Source organism: Theropithecus gelada, chromosome 12 (assembly GCF_003255815.1).
Source record: "Theropithecus gelada isolate Dixy chromosome 12, Tgel_1.0, whole genome shotgun sequence".
Classification (NCBI taxonomy): Eukaryota; Metazoa; Chordata; class Mammalia; order Primates; family Cercopithecidae; genus Theropithecus; species Theropithecus gelada.
This window is the reverse complement of record NC_037680.1, coordinates 81,764,540-81,779,263: the sequence shown is the minus strand read 5'-3', so window position 1 is coordinate 81,779,263 and position 14,724 is coordinate 81,764,540. Positions and strand designations below refer to the sequence as shown.

The 14,724-nt window shown below is 37.0% G+C and overlaps 1 protein-coding gene across 4 annotated transcripts in view; it reads right to left on the bottom strand.

Moving 5' to 3' along the window:
- PARD3B (par-3 family cell polarity regulator beta) overlaps positions 1 to 14,724 on the bottom strand; it is a 1,097,854-nt gene that overhangs the window by 589,665 nt on the left and 493,465 nt on the right. For all 4 annotated transcript variants that reach the window (XM_025404986.1, XM_025404990.1, XM_025404989.1 and 1 more), the window contains exon 4: positions 8,222 to 8,331. In XM_025404986.1, the coding sequence (XP_025260771.1) occupies positions 8,222 to 8,331 (110 nt within the window). The remainder of the gene's footprint in view (positions 1 to 8,221; positions 8,332 to 14,724) is intronic.

Below are 14,724 nucleotides of genomic sequence, written 5' to 3'. Positions count from 1 at the left end.
CTTTTCCTCCCAAGGCCAATTGTCTTGCTTCTTCTCAAGGTGAACTCTCATTAACTCTTTCCTCCTAGGCCATCAATCTTTACTAAATGTCCATAACTTGGAAGGTACATATAGAAGTTTGGAACCTATGGAAGACACAGCCCATACCCTTAACTTCCACTTTACAATGACATGACTATATGTACTTTAGTCTTCAGATTTAGATAGTAGCTCTCCCTCCAAAGAGGGTAAGGGTACACATATACGCATATGTAGGCATTTACGCTGCTGCCTTTGTGTGTGTCATTTAAAAAATATTTCTTGATATTATTCATTTGACCAATTAAAAAAATGATTATTGGTGTTTTGGATGGAAAGATAACCTCACTGCATGACCGGTTATGAATATTGAGACATTAAAATGAAATTTAAAGTTGAACTGATACCAATCAACTTAATAATTCACATCTGGAATCTTGAAGTCACTAGTTTGGATGGCTAAGTCCTTAAGAACAACTGGAGTTCATACAGCTTCTCTATTTATTTCCCTTCCATTACATAAAATGTCTGAAGACATCACCCACTATTTAACTAATTTTCTTAGGGTCACAGAGTTATTGATGCAATCAGACACAGGATCTTGGCCTTTAAAATAAAACTACTTTAAACATAATCTTTACAAAATTTCAAACAACACTGTCAAATTACATCTGCCCGTATTGTGAAAGTGAGATTGAGATGTTTATTAGTGCTTTGCCAAGAAACGCGTCGTAAATGTTCTCATTCTTTTTAATTAATTCACATACCAGAAGTATTTTTATTTTCTTCCAAATCAACTGAAATTAGAAAAATTTCTTAAGGAAGATGGAATAGGAGGAAAATTTAGAAGTAGCAATCTTGAGATGTAATGGATATAAGAAATTATCCAGAAACTTATAATCAAGACTTTTCTAAATATTTTAAACACAGTTATTAGAAAATTACGAAGTTATAACAACAAAGATTACTAACTTTATGATTCCAGATTTTATGATTTTGTCATCTAGTCATATATTTGTGATAACCTTGTAAGTGCCAGGCACTGTGCCTGGGGGCTTGAATACAAAAGTGAATACACTGGCTTGCACCTCCAAAGAGCTCACAGTCTTGAAAACATGCAGTTATGTAAACATTATATTTCAGAGAGATAATAGCTAATAGAGATACTGCACATGGCAATTCCCTTCAGGGGTTAGGGAGGCTAAGTAGAGTACCAAAGTGCAGGCTAAAGGGAAAAAAACACTCATTTTGATTGTTAAAACTGTATTATTTGGTAATCTGATACATGCTTGCAGACTGCTAGGGCTGTTTAACTGCTTTAGATGTGGTCTCTGTAAGTAGGTTGCAAGTTTCTTGAGGACAGGAACCACGTCTCAGGCTTCCTAGAAAGCACATAGCAGAAATCTTGGTCATCTAAGGGATTAGTCAATTTATTTTGACATGAAAACAAAACCCATTCGGTTTTCATTTTGAGCACATCAAGCCTGACAGCAAAAAAGACATGTCATGGTTACCTTTTCAATTTCTGAAATTGACCTAAATAGTGATCCTTCTTTTAGAGTTTCAGTGTTAGACTAAGATCCAAGAAGAAAAATCAGGGAGCACACACGTGAATAGGGATCTCATTTCTTAGCTGCCTTGATTAGTCATGGTACAGATATTCAGGCAACCCAGATTTGTTTCAACATCTTCTGCTGAGATATGGTGAAAAACTCTGTTGTAGAGTAAATTAGGTTTCAGGTTTTTCCCTACCTGAAATTTGAGTCTTACAAGCATAACTGATTTAAAAATTAAGCTGCCTAAACTTGCCAAATGAAGTAAACATTTGGCCCCATGAAATATTGGATGGCAGCTTTATCTCTTAAAAACAAAGCCATATGAAAGCCATCGTTGCAATGTGTCTCCAAGCTCTGGTCTTATCAGCACACAGTGTGAACAGCTGGAGTTACAAACACCAGAACTATTATTAAATCACTGTTTCAGGGTGGGGAAAAAAAGAAAAACCTTTTATAGTTTCAGTATCTCTAAATAATGCAGTAATATATTACATGCTATTTCTCCCCCTGTTTTGCTCTTCAGAATCCATCTCTCCTCTTTGCAGAACAACGGATAGAGTCTTCCTTCTAATACACATCAGTACCCACAACATTTATTTTGTTCCAGTGTTTCTACAGATACTTGATTCTACATCTCATGGATGGAAAAATATGATTTGGTCACTCAGACTGTTTGGTAAGTTATATGTTGATTTTTTTTTTTTTTTTGAGATGGAGTTTTCACTGTTGTTGCCCAGGTTGGAGTGCAGTGACACGATCTTGGCTCACTGCAACCTCCGTCTCCCAGGCTCAAGCGATTGTCCTGCCTCAGCCTCTCAAGTGCTTGGGATTATAGGCACATGCCACCATGCCTGGATAATTTTTTTTTTTTTTTTGGAGTTTTAGTAGAGACGGGGTTTCACCATGTTGGCCAGGCGGGTCTCAAACTCCTGACTCAGGTGATCCACCTGCCTCAATCTCCCGAAGTGCTGGGATTACAGGCATGAGCCACTGCACCCTGCCTTCTGTTGGATTTTGATAGTCAGCAACCTGCAACCAAAAGTCCTCTAACATCACAGTGGTAATTCGATTATTTTAACCCTGAAATCAAGCTATTTAAGTTTCTCTGTAATATCTCGATGATTTCTTTCATGGGTCTGGGGAAGTTTAATCCAAGAGCAATACTGACAATAACTTCAATATATGCGACAAACATGGGAAAACATGTGACATACGAGGGGAAATTCCTCAAATCAACATGTCATCATATTATCTTAGCAAGATGCAAAGAGAATGCTGCCACTCCCGGTAAGAATGCTCTCTCACTAGCAGCCACCTGCCACTATCCTCACTGATAAAATACCACAAACCCCAAAGAACACTGTATTTTCCCTTCTTGTCTCAGTAGAACACACAGGACACTGGAAACACTTCCCCTCAGGGTGTCTTCCCTCCACCAGTCTGTGTCCTTTACCCCCAATCTCAGAGTTGCTAATAATTGTGTTGCTACTGACTAAAGAGTTGTTTTTAGCCTCTCAATGAAAAAATTCCAAAACTTCTATTCATCTTAAAATCTTGAACTTACACATTATGTGTCATGTAAACAGGTGATAATACGGTGAACTAACCTTCATTATTTAATACATATTTGCAGGGAGGAAGTGATAATCCTCTACTTCTTAACTTATCTCGTTTTGCTCACTGTGAGAATTAGAGGCTTTCCTCCATTATTTAATCTAACCCCCAAACAGTGGTTGATTTATTGTTATTATTTTAAAATCTGAAGTAATAGAGTCTCTTTCATGAAACACAACCCCATCCCCCGGCTAAGGCATAAAACTTCAGAGTTAACAGACTCCCCCGAATTCTATCCATGAACTTCTAATTTAACAACCTCCAAATCTGCCCGCTTATTTTTTAAATTTTACATATATATGTATATATATGTGTGTATATATGTGTGTGTGTGTATATATACACATATAGATATAAAAAATAGACATGGACTTTGAAAAGATAGGTCAATTATTTTGGTAATGTAAGACAAGTGATGGTTTTAGAACAAACAATGCCATTCACTATCTGAGAACAACCACAGTATTATAATTTTCAGGAATCCAGTTTTTAATTTTCTCACCCTGCAGGATCAATTTGCCTTAAGGGTTAAATTAAAAACTATAAACAGTCATTAAAACACAAAACGACCATGGTAGTTAACCGGATATTAAGAAAAAAAAAACACATCTGTTTTAGAGTTGTGTTCCATTGCAAGTTTGAGAACATCAATTTCAAGAACCTGCTTTTATGGTATGCCCTTAAGCCAAGAACACCAGGTTACAATCAAGAAAAGGTAGGTAAGAAGTCCCATAAACGGACTCTCACCAAAATATCCTGTTTCTAGGATTCTCTTTCCTAATTCAAAAGCAGTCAATAGAGTTGGATTTGCTACACTGTCTTGAAAGGTAAACAGTTATTACTATTTGCACATTAATAATTGTACTATCCTGATAATTAGGTACGTTGACCAAAAGAGGAACAAAGGAAACACATTTCTTTGCTGTGTGTCTGGTGTTAAATAACAAATACTAGATTTAGTGGCTTCTCAATATACATAGAATTTGAAGCTTGCAGAGAATCTGATTTTTCTAATTTAAGCCCTTTTTAAAACTCCAGCATGTCTGAGAGTGTACATCTTAAATAACCAATTTGTAATAAATTTAATCAGCTAGAAAACAAGTGTAACTTTTGCAACTTTTCAAAAACACGTATCTCTGGGCATCAGTGAAAACTCTTCCCTCTACAGTAAGCCTAATGAAGTGCAACTAAAAATAACAGTCATCAACTGTGGTTTTAAAGGCAGTATTTCAACATAATCAAATGTGTCAAATATTCATCCTTACAGCTTCTTATGCTGTGGTTATAAGTAAGTTTAATTTCTTGGGAATGATTGAACATAACCCACTTGGGGCTCTGCCATCTGTGAATTACTTATATGTGAACACTATTTAAGAGATGGAAATTTTGATTGTTTTTTCTTCCCGTGGATATTGTACTGAAACACAATTGAACATGGATTTTTAAACAATTATTTTTCATATTAGTTGCTATATGGCTACATTATCACATGCTCCCCGAATTCACCATCACTTATGAAATCAGAGGAATCAAGAATGGTGTAGCTGAAGTTGTGAAGGAAGCACCAAGTACAAAATCCTAGAGATGGAAAAGAATATGAAGTATCAGTGTCCATAGCTCCAGGCCCAGGTCCCTACCACACAGAACCTCCTCTGCAGGGTGCCAGTGAAAGAGTTGTGGTTGTTATGTTCCCAAGGTTTCCTTGAAAGGCTGCTTCTCTTATCAGTGAGCGAACAATAAAAGTGAGTATAGGGCTATATATAGGGTGCCACGTAATTTATCATCCATACACGGGCACCTCTGAGAGTTCGTGAAAACATTATTAATAATTATGCCAGAACAACAGGCACTAACCAGGACTGCCCTAGGCAAACCGAATCGCACTGTTGCCCAAGAGATGATATGACGCTCAAAGATCTTCCCCAGACTCAAACCACCTCATTAATGCTATACCCAATTTTGCTTCTGTCTAGAGCTGCACTGTCCAATAAAACACAGTAAGAACCACAAATAGAATTTTAAATTTTCTAGTAGCCATGTAAATAAAAAAAGTACAAATAGGTGAAAATAATTTTAAGAATATATTTTATTCAACCCAGTATACCTAATATATTATCATTTCCACATATAGTCAATATAACAATTATTGAGACCTTTTGTGTTATTTTGTTCATGCTTCAGTCTTTGAAATCCAGTGTGTGTATTACATTTTAAGTACATTTACATTTGGCTCAGACACATTTCAAGAGCTCAGTAACCACATGTGGCTAGTGGCTACTATACTGGACAGTGTAGATCTAAGCATTCCACAAGTTTGGATATGCAGGGATATATTAACAGTTATAATACACATACATACACACACACACATCTTCCTTCTAGTAAAAATAAATACACCTAAGTGTCTTTATTAATGTTTGTATAATAAGACAGGTAAACTATCTGTCTCTTGCCTGTGGTGAACCAGACCTTGGAGCAGATAGACTGGATTTAAACCAGCATTTACCTGGTAGATGCTCTTTGGGAAACGGAGAAAATTGCTGAGTCAGATTAATTATTATTAATTATTAAGGTGGTTAATTTCTAAGAACTTATAGGACTCTTCCTAGACTTGCATGTGTCTTACATTCCTAAGTCCAAAACATATACACTGAGCATCTTCCATGTACTTGGCCCTAGATAAAGATACATAAGGCACAACGTCTGTACATCAGGATGTTAAAGCTTAAAGTATTCACGGAGATTATTTTACAATTGAAGCAAGAGACACCTAAGATGTGCCACTATTCCATGCAAGGGCAAGGACCAGACTCCACTTTTTGGGTCTGTGGTCTGTACTCCATCATCCATAGAGGACACTATGAGGAAAGGAAGAAATATGTGTTTCCTTTTCACTGTTGATACACAGGAACTCAGCCCATATTTGATCACTTGCATAAGGCACAAGGATTTGGGGCACCAGCATTTATTCTTGAATTGTGATATGCATCTTTGCTAGTAATAATATGTCTTGCTGCCCCATACCCCAACTTGGAACTCACTGATGTCATATTTTGGTGAGGCTACAGCATTTACCAGATGGACAGTAGCCATCATTTCCTCTAGGGAAAGTAACATTGATGTCATTTTAATTAGTTTAAGCCCACAGCCTAAGTGATGGAAACATGGAAATACACATTGGAGGACTGATATGGTTAAGGTTTCTGTCCCCACACAAATCACATCTTGAATTGTAAACCAAATTGCAATCCCCACATGTTGGGGCAGGGACCCTGTGGGAGGTGACTGGATCATGGGCTCAGTCCTCCCATGCTGTTCTCATGATAGTGAGTGAGTTCTCATGAGATTTGATGGTTTTACAAGGGGTTCTTCCCCCCTCACTCTGCACTTCTCTCTCCTGCCTCCTTGTGAAGAAGGACATGTTTGCTTCCCCTTCCACCATGATTTTAAGTTTCCAGAGGCCTCATCAGCCATGCAGAACTGTGAGTCAGTTAAACCTCTTTCCTTTATAAATTACCCAGTCTCAGGTATTTCTTTATAGCAGTGTGAAAATGCGCAAATACAGGGACTTTCTCCATGCAAACAATGCTGATACATTAATCAGACACACTCTCATTTTAGGGTACACAGACACACAGACATCATGAAAATAAAAACTAAATTGTAGTTCTGTTCTTTTATGTAATTCTTCTCTCACTGAATAGCTGTCTTCCCCCAATCCAACATAATTAGACTCAACATGGTCTCAACCAGTGTGTGTTTTAAAAAATATCATACCACATACCAGTTTTGTTTGTACTTAAATTAAAATAGAACACATACACCTGATTTTTTATTAATGTTCCATTAAATATATTTCCTTAGAAGGATAGAGTTTTAAATAGGTTAGTGGAAAAACATTACATCTAAAATACTTTCAAGACATTTGCTTTCTTTTATAATAAAATAAATATGCCAAAATATTGCCACAAATCTATTAGCAAAGAGCTAATGATTTGAAATAGTGACTCCTATCTCATACATATTGACACGGCTCTTGATAAGAATATTTTATACCAAACCAGAAGAATATGTTTAACTCATTTCAGCATCTGTATATACCCATAAATGATGTGTTTATTTTTTCTTAAGGCGCTATAGACAGTGAGACTTAAAGTGAGAAAGAGTCTTGCTTTTAGGGAATTTTTAATAAGGTTATGTTATCGAAGATTACCTATTGCAATGGTATATAGTCATTAGCCAAAATTGAATTCTTAGGCTATCTGAGAGAATTATCCACAATTACAGCTCTTCAAAGCAACTGGAGATTTAGCAAGAAGATCCCACAGTCCTATATGGAAGGAGAATATCATCTCTTCAGGAAATTATTCTCCACCTAACCTATCAGTTATAAGTATATCTAGTTATAAGCACTTTCGGTCAATGATTTTTTCTTCAATCTGAATGCTGAGTTCTACAAATCCAGTCCTGGCACCACATTTTCGTGATATTGGGAGCTTGAAAATGTACACCACTCACCATGGTATGGTTTTGCAAAGCACTGGGTTAACAAAGCAAAAATACAATGATATTCTTGGACATTATGAAACAGGAAGATGAAGAAAATATAACAGTATAGTATGCTGGCCAGAAGCAAGGATTTTGGAGCCAGAACACTTGGGTGAAATTCCTTGCTTTGCCACTTACTAGCTATGTAACCTTAAACAAATTGCTAAACCGTCCTCTGCCTCAATTTTATTATCAGTTAAATGGAGATAAAAACATGTGCTTACCTTGATGTGGAAGTTTAGATGACTTAATATAAAACAAGTAAAATAGTGCTTGGCACATAATCAGTGCCATATACATAATAGCTATCACTATAACTATATACAAGTAATAGCCCATACTAGCTATTAGTATAACTAATACTATATATACTATCAAAAGATCTCTATCTAGTTATCAATGTATTTAAAACTGCAAAGTCCCACTTAACCTATGGGTACAGCGCTTTGATCTTTCATTAGAAATAGAAACAGCAGGATACCTACTGAAACAACTGGTTTCAGACTCTGGCCACCAGGGTGTGAAGCGCCTGGCTGGGTATCAGCAGGAGGGCCTGGCACTGGGTCACTGCTTCTCCTCACCAGCAGTGGAGTGCCTGGAAGACAAAGTGAGAGGTGAGAGGTCAAAAGAACCCTGGGGTGAAGAGAGTGCATGACACAATGTACTTTAATTAAAAAGGTTTACAACATGCTTTTATGTAAAAACATTCTATTTCCAAGGATGCTTGTAAATTAATCCATTTAATGATCTTTTGTCATCTACTTATAGATTGACACATGGAAACAAAATCTTTCAACTCTCATCTTTCTCCAGATGCATTTCAAAACAAGCCATTGCATGTAACAGAAACTGTTAGGCAATGCACTAGTTGACTGTGTACAATCTAAAAACTGATCTAGAAAATATACGTGAGTATTAAAAAGAATGATTATCCAGGAGACGAATGAAGAGATTCACACAGTCAGTGTAATTTGCTATTCAATAGAGCTGGAAGTATAGTTAATACTGCCATTTGGTGCTTTCCAAATCTTTTGAATGATGATATAGACCAAAATAAATTATTTGCTGGGGTTATAACATTAATGCCTATTTAAGTACACAAAGAGATTGCTTCCATTCTCTTCCTCTTCTCCTAAAGTAGATAGAACTGATAAAGAAAATAAGTTAGTTCTTCTAAAAATATATCCTGATTTCTTTTTAATTTAATGAAAGCTTCCACTATTAAATATTTGAGTCAGTTATTAAATTCTGAAAAAAGATCATACTATCAGAAAGTTCAAATGAAATTCAACCTTAGCAGAGCCAGCGGCCTAACTGCTCTGACTGCAATTAGGCCTAAAATAATTTGTTTCATACAAAATTGGCCACTATAGAGAAAAATCTCAAAAAAAAAAAAAATCTGCTTGTGGTTTAAAAATCACTCTCATATAAAAATTAACGTTTTATTTTTGTACTTTTGGGAAAAGAGTAGAAAACAGTTGAAATGCAATTTCTCTTTTCTCAATATTCTGAAAATAATTCCCCAAACCTCTGAAGCAATTCCAGTTTAAAGGAACATTTTTCATCCATTTTGTAGGTTATTTGCAAACCTGGTTGTTATATGTGCTTTAACATTCTTAGTTTGTACAAAACAAAGAACTGCAAATATTTTTTATCTTTGTCCAGATAGAACTTGCTTTAAAAACAAAACACACACACACAAACACAAACTTCTTTCATGATAAGAAATTAACATGCTACTTAGGACACAGACCTATGCCGAAAGCAATTATAAAGTCCAAGTTCACTTTCCTTTATTTCTTTTTTATTAAGAGACATCACTACATTTTTCACCATCCGTCCACCTCCATCTCAAACATTTCTTAACCAACGGACATACCAATAATTGTACGGTTGGCAATAATTCTTTGAAATAAAACATTAAAAAAAAAAACAAAAACAAAAAAAACAAGAAGAGTAGAAGAAAAAGTACCATAAAATTTCAAGAAAGTAGGATCCCATACCACTACCTTTTTCCCTCCCTTAGGTGATCTGAAGACTAAGTTCCTTTCAGATTAAGCCCCTCAATTACCAGCAACATGAAATGAACAAGTCAGTCTAAGTGCAATATCCTCAGAAGCAACACATTATCTTTAAAATTAACAAAATGGGGCAAAATTCATGAACTCTGGTTTATTTCCAAACATTTAATCAGGCCAGTAAATTCTTGAATGGGAGAAAACAAACAAAAAGTAAAATATATGGAGAGAGAGAGTGTATGTGTATGTGTGTGTGAGAGAGAGAGACATGGTTTTTCTTAGGTAATAAATACATTTTCCTTAAAAAAGCCACAGTAGGTAATTTTCCTTCAAATTTAAGGACACATGCCTATGAGTCCTCATTCACTGTATCTGCTTTTTAAATAATAACATGTTAAAATATTTAAGATACAATTTTATAATAATATGTATTCATGCCAGGCACGGTGGCTTACACCTATAATCCCAGCACTTTGGGAGGTCGAGGCAAGTGGACCACTGGAGGTCAGGAGTTTGAGACCAGCCTGGCCATCATAGTGAAACCCTGTCTCTACTAAAAATACAAAAATTAGCCAGGCGTGGTGGTACACAACTGTAATCCCAGCTACACAGGAGGCTGAGGCAGGAGAATCACCTGAACCCGGGAGGCAGAGGTTGTAGTAAGTCCAGATCGTGCCACTGAGCCTGGGAGACAGAGTGAGACTCTGTCTCAAAATAATAGTAATAATAAGCATTCAGGTTTGTGTATTCAATCAATATGCCATAGTATTATAGTGTCTCCCATAAGATGACAATTCAGTTTTGTACCAGTGTATCAGCTATTTGAAACATTAAAAAAAAACAAAAACTTTAAGAAGACTAGATCTTTCTTAAACATATCAGGAATAACTTTCTTCTTCTCGGCTTTTCTGTACTCCACAATTGAATGTCTCCTGTTCAGTTAAATTCTAATTTTTCTTTCTCTCTCAATGTGTTAATAACGAGTACAAATCATTCCACATTGAAATTAATAATGAGCATCTTTAAATATGAACTGATATCTCAGACTTTTAAACCTTCCTAGAATGGTTTTCTAAATTACTAAACCCTATTTGAAGGTGGCTGTCAGGAAGAGACTGAGTTCCACCTTAAAGACAAAGAAAGGTAAGTCCTAATGTACAACAGAGGGCAGGTAATCAGGAGTACTGAAGATAATTTGGGCAAAACCTTGAATATATGGTAGAGTAGAAGTTGTGTTGTACGAGCAAAGCTAACTGAAATGAGAGGGGACAACTCTATCCAGTTTTACAGAGCCTTCCAGTGTTGAGGAGTAAAGGAAACATAACCTCTACAGTGAAGAAGCTTATAATCTAACAGGAACAATTAGACACTCACGCTGCTAACTGTCATGGGTCAGGACAGTGGAGAGGACCCTGGGCTTTGGAGTCAAACAGATTGAGTCTTTGTTTGCTCTGGGCATCGAACTTGCACTGCTCTGTGACTCAGTCTCATCATTTAAAACTTGGTGAAAATAGCACATAACAAAACTGATGGGAGGCTGAAATAAATTAAAGCCATGCATAGGACATGGAACTGTCTGGTATATAATTTTCATGCAGGACTCCCTCCTCCAAAAAAGCAGGTAATAGCACTTGTTATTTGTTGTGAACTTTGTTATCCTGTCTGCTCAAAAAGCTAAGCTCTTGAAAGTCAAGTTAATTTTCATGGAATAATTTGTAAATTAAAATAGTAAAATCTAATCTTGTATTAAAATATATATAGCCTTACAATATGAATCAAAACTTTTACACAAATAAAGATAAGGTGAGAAGGGAGTTCAAAAATGGGAAAATGTTGCTATTCATTAGTATTTTTTCAGCTAATTGAGAAAAGACTCTTATTATTGGAATTTAGAGGCAAAAACCCCAGGTTCAGCTCAAGGAACAGTAATATTCCTTAGAATCATAGTTTATTTATTTATTTATTTTTCTTTCTTTTTTATTATTATTATACTTTAAGTTCTAGGGTACATGTGCATAATGTGCAGGTTTGTTACATATGTATACTTGTGCCATGTTGCTGTGCTGCACCCATCAACTCGTCAGCACCCATCAACTCGTCATTTACATCAGGTATAACTCCCAATGCAATCCCTCCCCCCTCCCCCCGCCCCCCTCCCCATGATAGGCCCCACTGTGTGATGTTCCCCTTCCTGAGTCCAAGTGATCTCATTGTTCAGTTCCCACCTATGAGTGAGAACATGCGGTGTTTGGTTTTCTGTTCTTGTGATAGTTTGCTGAGAATGATGGTTTCCAGCTGCATCCATGTCCCTACAAAGGACACAAACTCATCCTTTTTTATGGCTGCACAGTATTCCATGGTGTATATGTGCCACATTTTCTTAATCCAGTCTGTCACTGATGGACATTTGGGTTGATTCCAAGTCTTTGCTATTGTGAATAGTGCCGCAGTGAACATACGTGTGCATGTGTCTTTATAGCAGCATGATATATAATCCTTTGGGTATATCCCCAGTAATGGGATGGCTGGGTCATATGGTACATCTAGTTCTAGATCCTTGAGGAATCGCCATACTGTTTTCCATAATGGTTGAACTAGTTTACAATCCCACCAACAGTGTAAAAGTGTTCCTATTTCTCCACATCCTCTCCAGCACCTGTTGTTTCCTGACTTTTTAATGATCGCCATTCTAACTGGTGTGAGATGGTATCTCATTGTGGTTTTGATTTGCATTTCTCTGATGGCCAGTGATGAGAATCATAGTTTAAAAGCCACTAGAAGCAAAGCCCAAATAAAATAGGAATTGTTCAGTATTTTTAAGCGTAAATTCTTACAGAACTGCTTGCTGGGTTTTTTTTTCCCCCACACAGTTAAATATTGAGGTGCCCCTATGCATCAGGACAGGGAGAAGGGATGAGGATGATATTAAGATCAGCAGTCATGGTGTTCATCCACTCTCAAGTTATCTTTCAGAAAAGGAAATGTGGAAATGAGGAACATTTCAGTACATCTTAGCACACATAAAGGCAGGTACCACTAAAGTGTTTCAAGTAGGTTATACATGGCTTATGAGAAAACATACACCAAAGGCTAAATCAAGTCCCCATTTTATTTAGCTGACACTTGAAACTGAACGGAAGCCAAAAAGAAAGCTACTAGGTGCAGGAATGGAAGAGTCCCTGATTGGGTGTATAGCTGCTGGTGACTATGTCCTTACCAGATAGGATCTTGCCAGATCAGGATAAGCAAAATTCTCACTAGAATATTCTCGATTTACATTCAGGACTTATGCCACATTCAGGAAAAACTTACACACTCACTGACTGTACAGACTTTTAGGAAGCTGGCAAGATTCATCAGGTTTTAACAGGATTTAGGGCAATTAACACCAGTCAAGCCACATCCTCGTAGGAGAAAGTGAAGTCAGTTCCCAAGTGTCTGTGAATGATGGCGCATCTTCTAATTCTCCAGTAATCATTATTTTAATGGTGGGGCAGCTGGTATTAAATGGGGTACAGGTACTGATCCATGTCCCCCTTAAATGTCACTAAAGAAGCCAAGAGGAGGGTCGTCTAATTCAGTTTGAGGAAAACAATTTTGAAAGTGGCAGCCATTAGCTAAAGGGTGAAATTGGTACACCAATGAATTAAGCAAGATATAAACACCAACAAAAATGTAAGGTGCTATCTCTATAAGCTTCTGTCTCTTTGTTATAATCACACTCTCCCTCTCCCTCTCCCTCTCCTTCTCAGTGGATTTTCATTTGGAGGATACGTTTGAGCTGGAGATGGCTTAAATGACAGGTGACACCATTTAATATTATGTTTTGGGGTTTTGAAGGATAGGCAGTTATAAAGATTGAAACCAAGGTCCTGAAAAAACCACGTAACATATGATGATGCAAGCAGCAGGGAAAACAAACAATGGCTTCAAACATAAGCCCCACATCAAAAGTCACCAGGCACATGTTCTAAATTGTACAGGGAGCAGCAGCAGGGATTTATTTATTTAAAGATGGTTAATGATTCTCCTGAGCAAAACCAGAAGGCCAGCTTGTCACCAATATTGGTGTCATTTCATCCTAGGGTGACTGACACCTGGACAGCTCTCAGGGTGGGGGGCAGGTCACAGTGAAAGCGCTGACAAGACATTCTGTAAGAACTAGAGGACCTCATGCACAGAGAGGCTAGAAGGGCAACGTGGAGAAGGTGAACAGAGTGTCAGCAGTCACAGGGAGAAATGGAGAGAGAATATGGAGGAGGACACGGGAGAATTCAGAAACTGACTACACATAAAAAGCAAAGGAGAAGCAGCATTAAACAGACACCTAAAAATCATTCTCATTTCTGGCTTGAAGAAGAGCAATAGGGAGGTTTTGGCAACTGTTATGATTTCCTTCAGCGAAAATACAAATCTTGGCTTCAGCCCACTGACTGTTAGAATGATTTGCTTTTAATTTAAAATGTCTTGATACACGTGAGAAACCAAAGACTAGATTTTCAATAGGGTGGGCATTCATAAAGATGAATATGAAGTTGATATTGAAAATCATATTGGCTTCTAGAATGAGCAGGTAGATACAAACATGAAGCAAACAGAGGAAAATAAAAAGGAAGAATCAGCATAGAACTATTAATGGCATCGCATGCAAAATAATGCAAAAGCCAGGATTTCATACCCTCTCAGAATTTTAAGAAAGAAGGAAATCTAGAATGCTTACTGTTTAATAAAGTCACAGAGGAGTGCTCAGAGGAATGGGTGGGGTGAAAGGATGGAAGAGGGAACTGGGATTAACATGATAACCTGATTATGTGCAAAGAGACTCCTCTTCAGGGGGCTGGTCTTTTCAGAGTCTTGATTTTCCTTTGCCCTAAGGGATTCCTTTGGTGCTATCAAAACAGTTGGACAGTTTGGAGAAAAACACACACTCTCCTTCCACAACTGCTGACACTTAGGATAACAAGATAAAT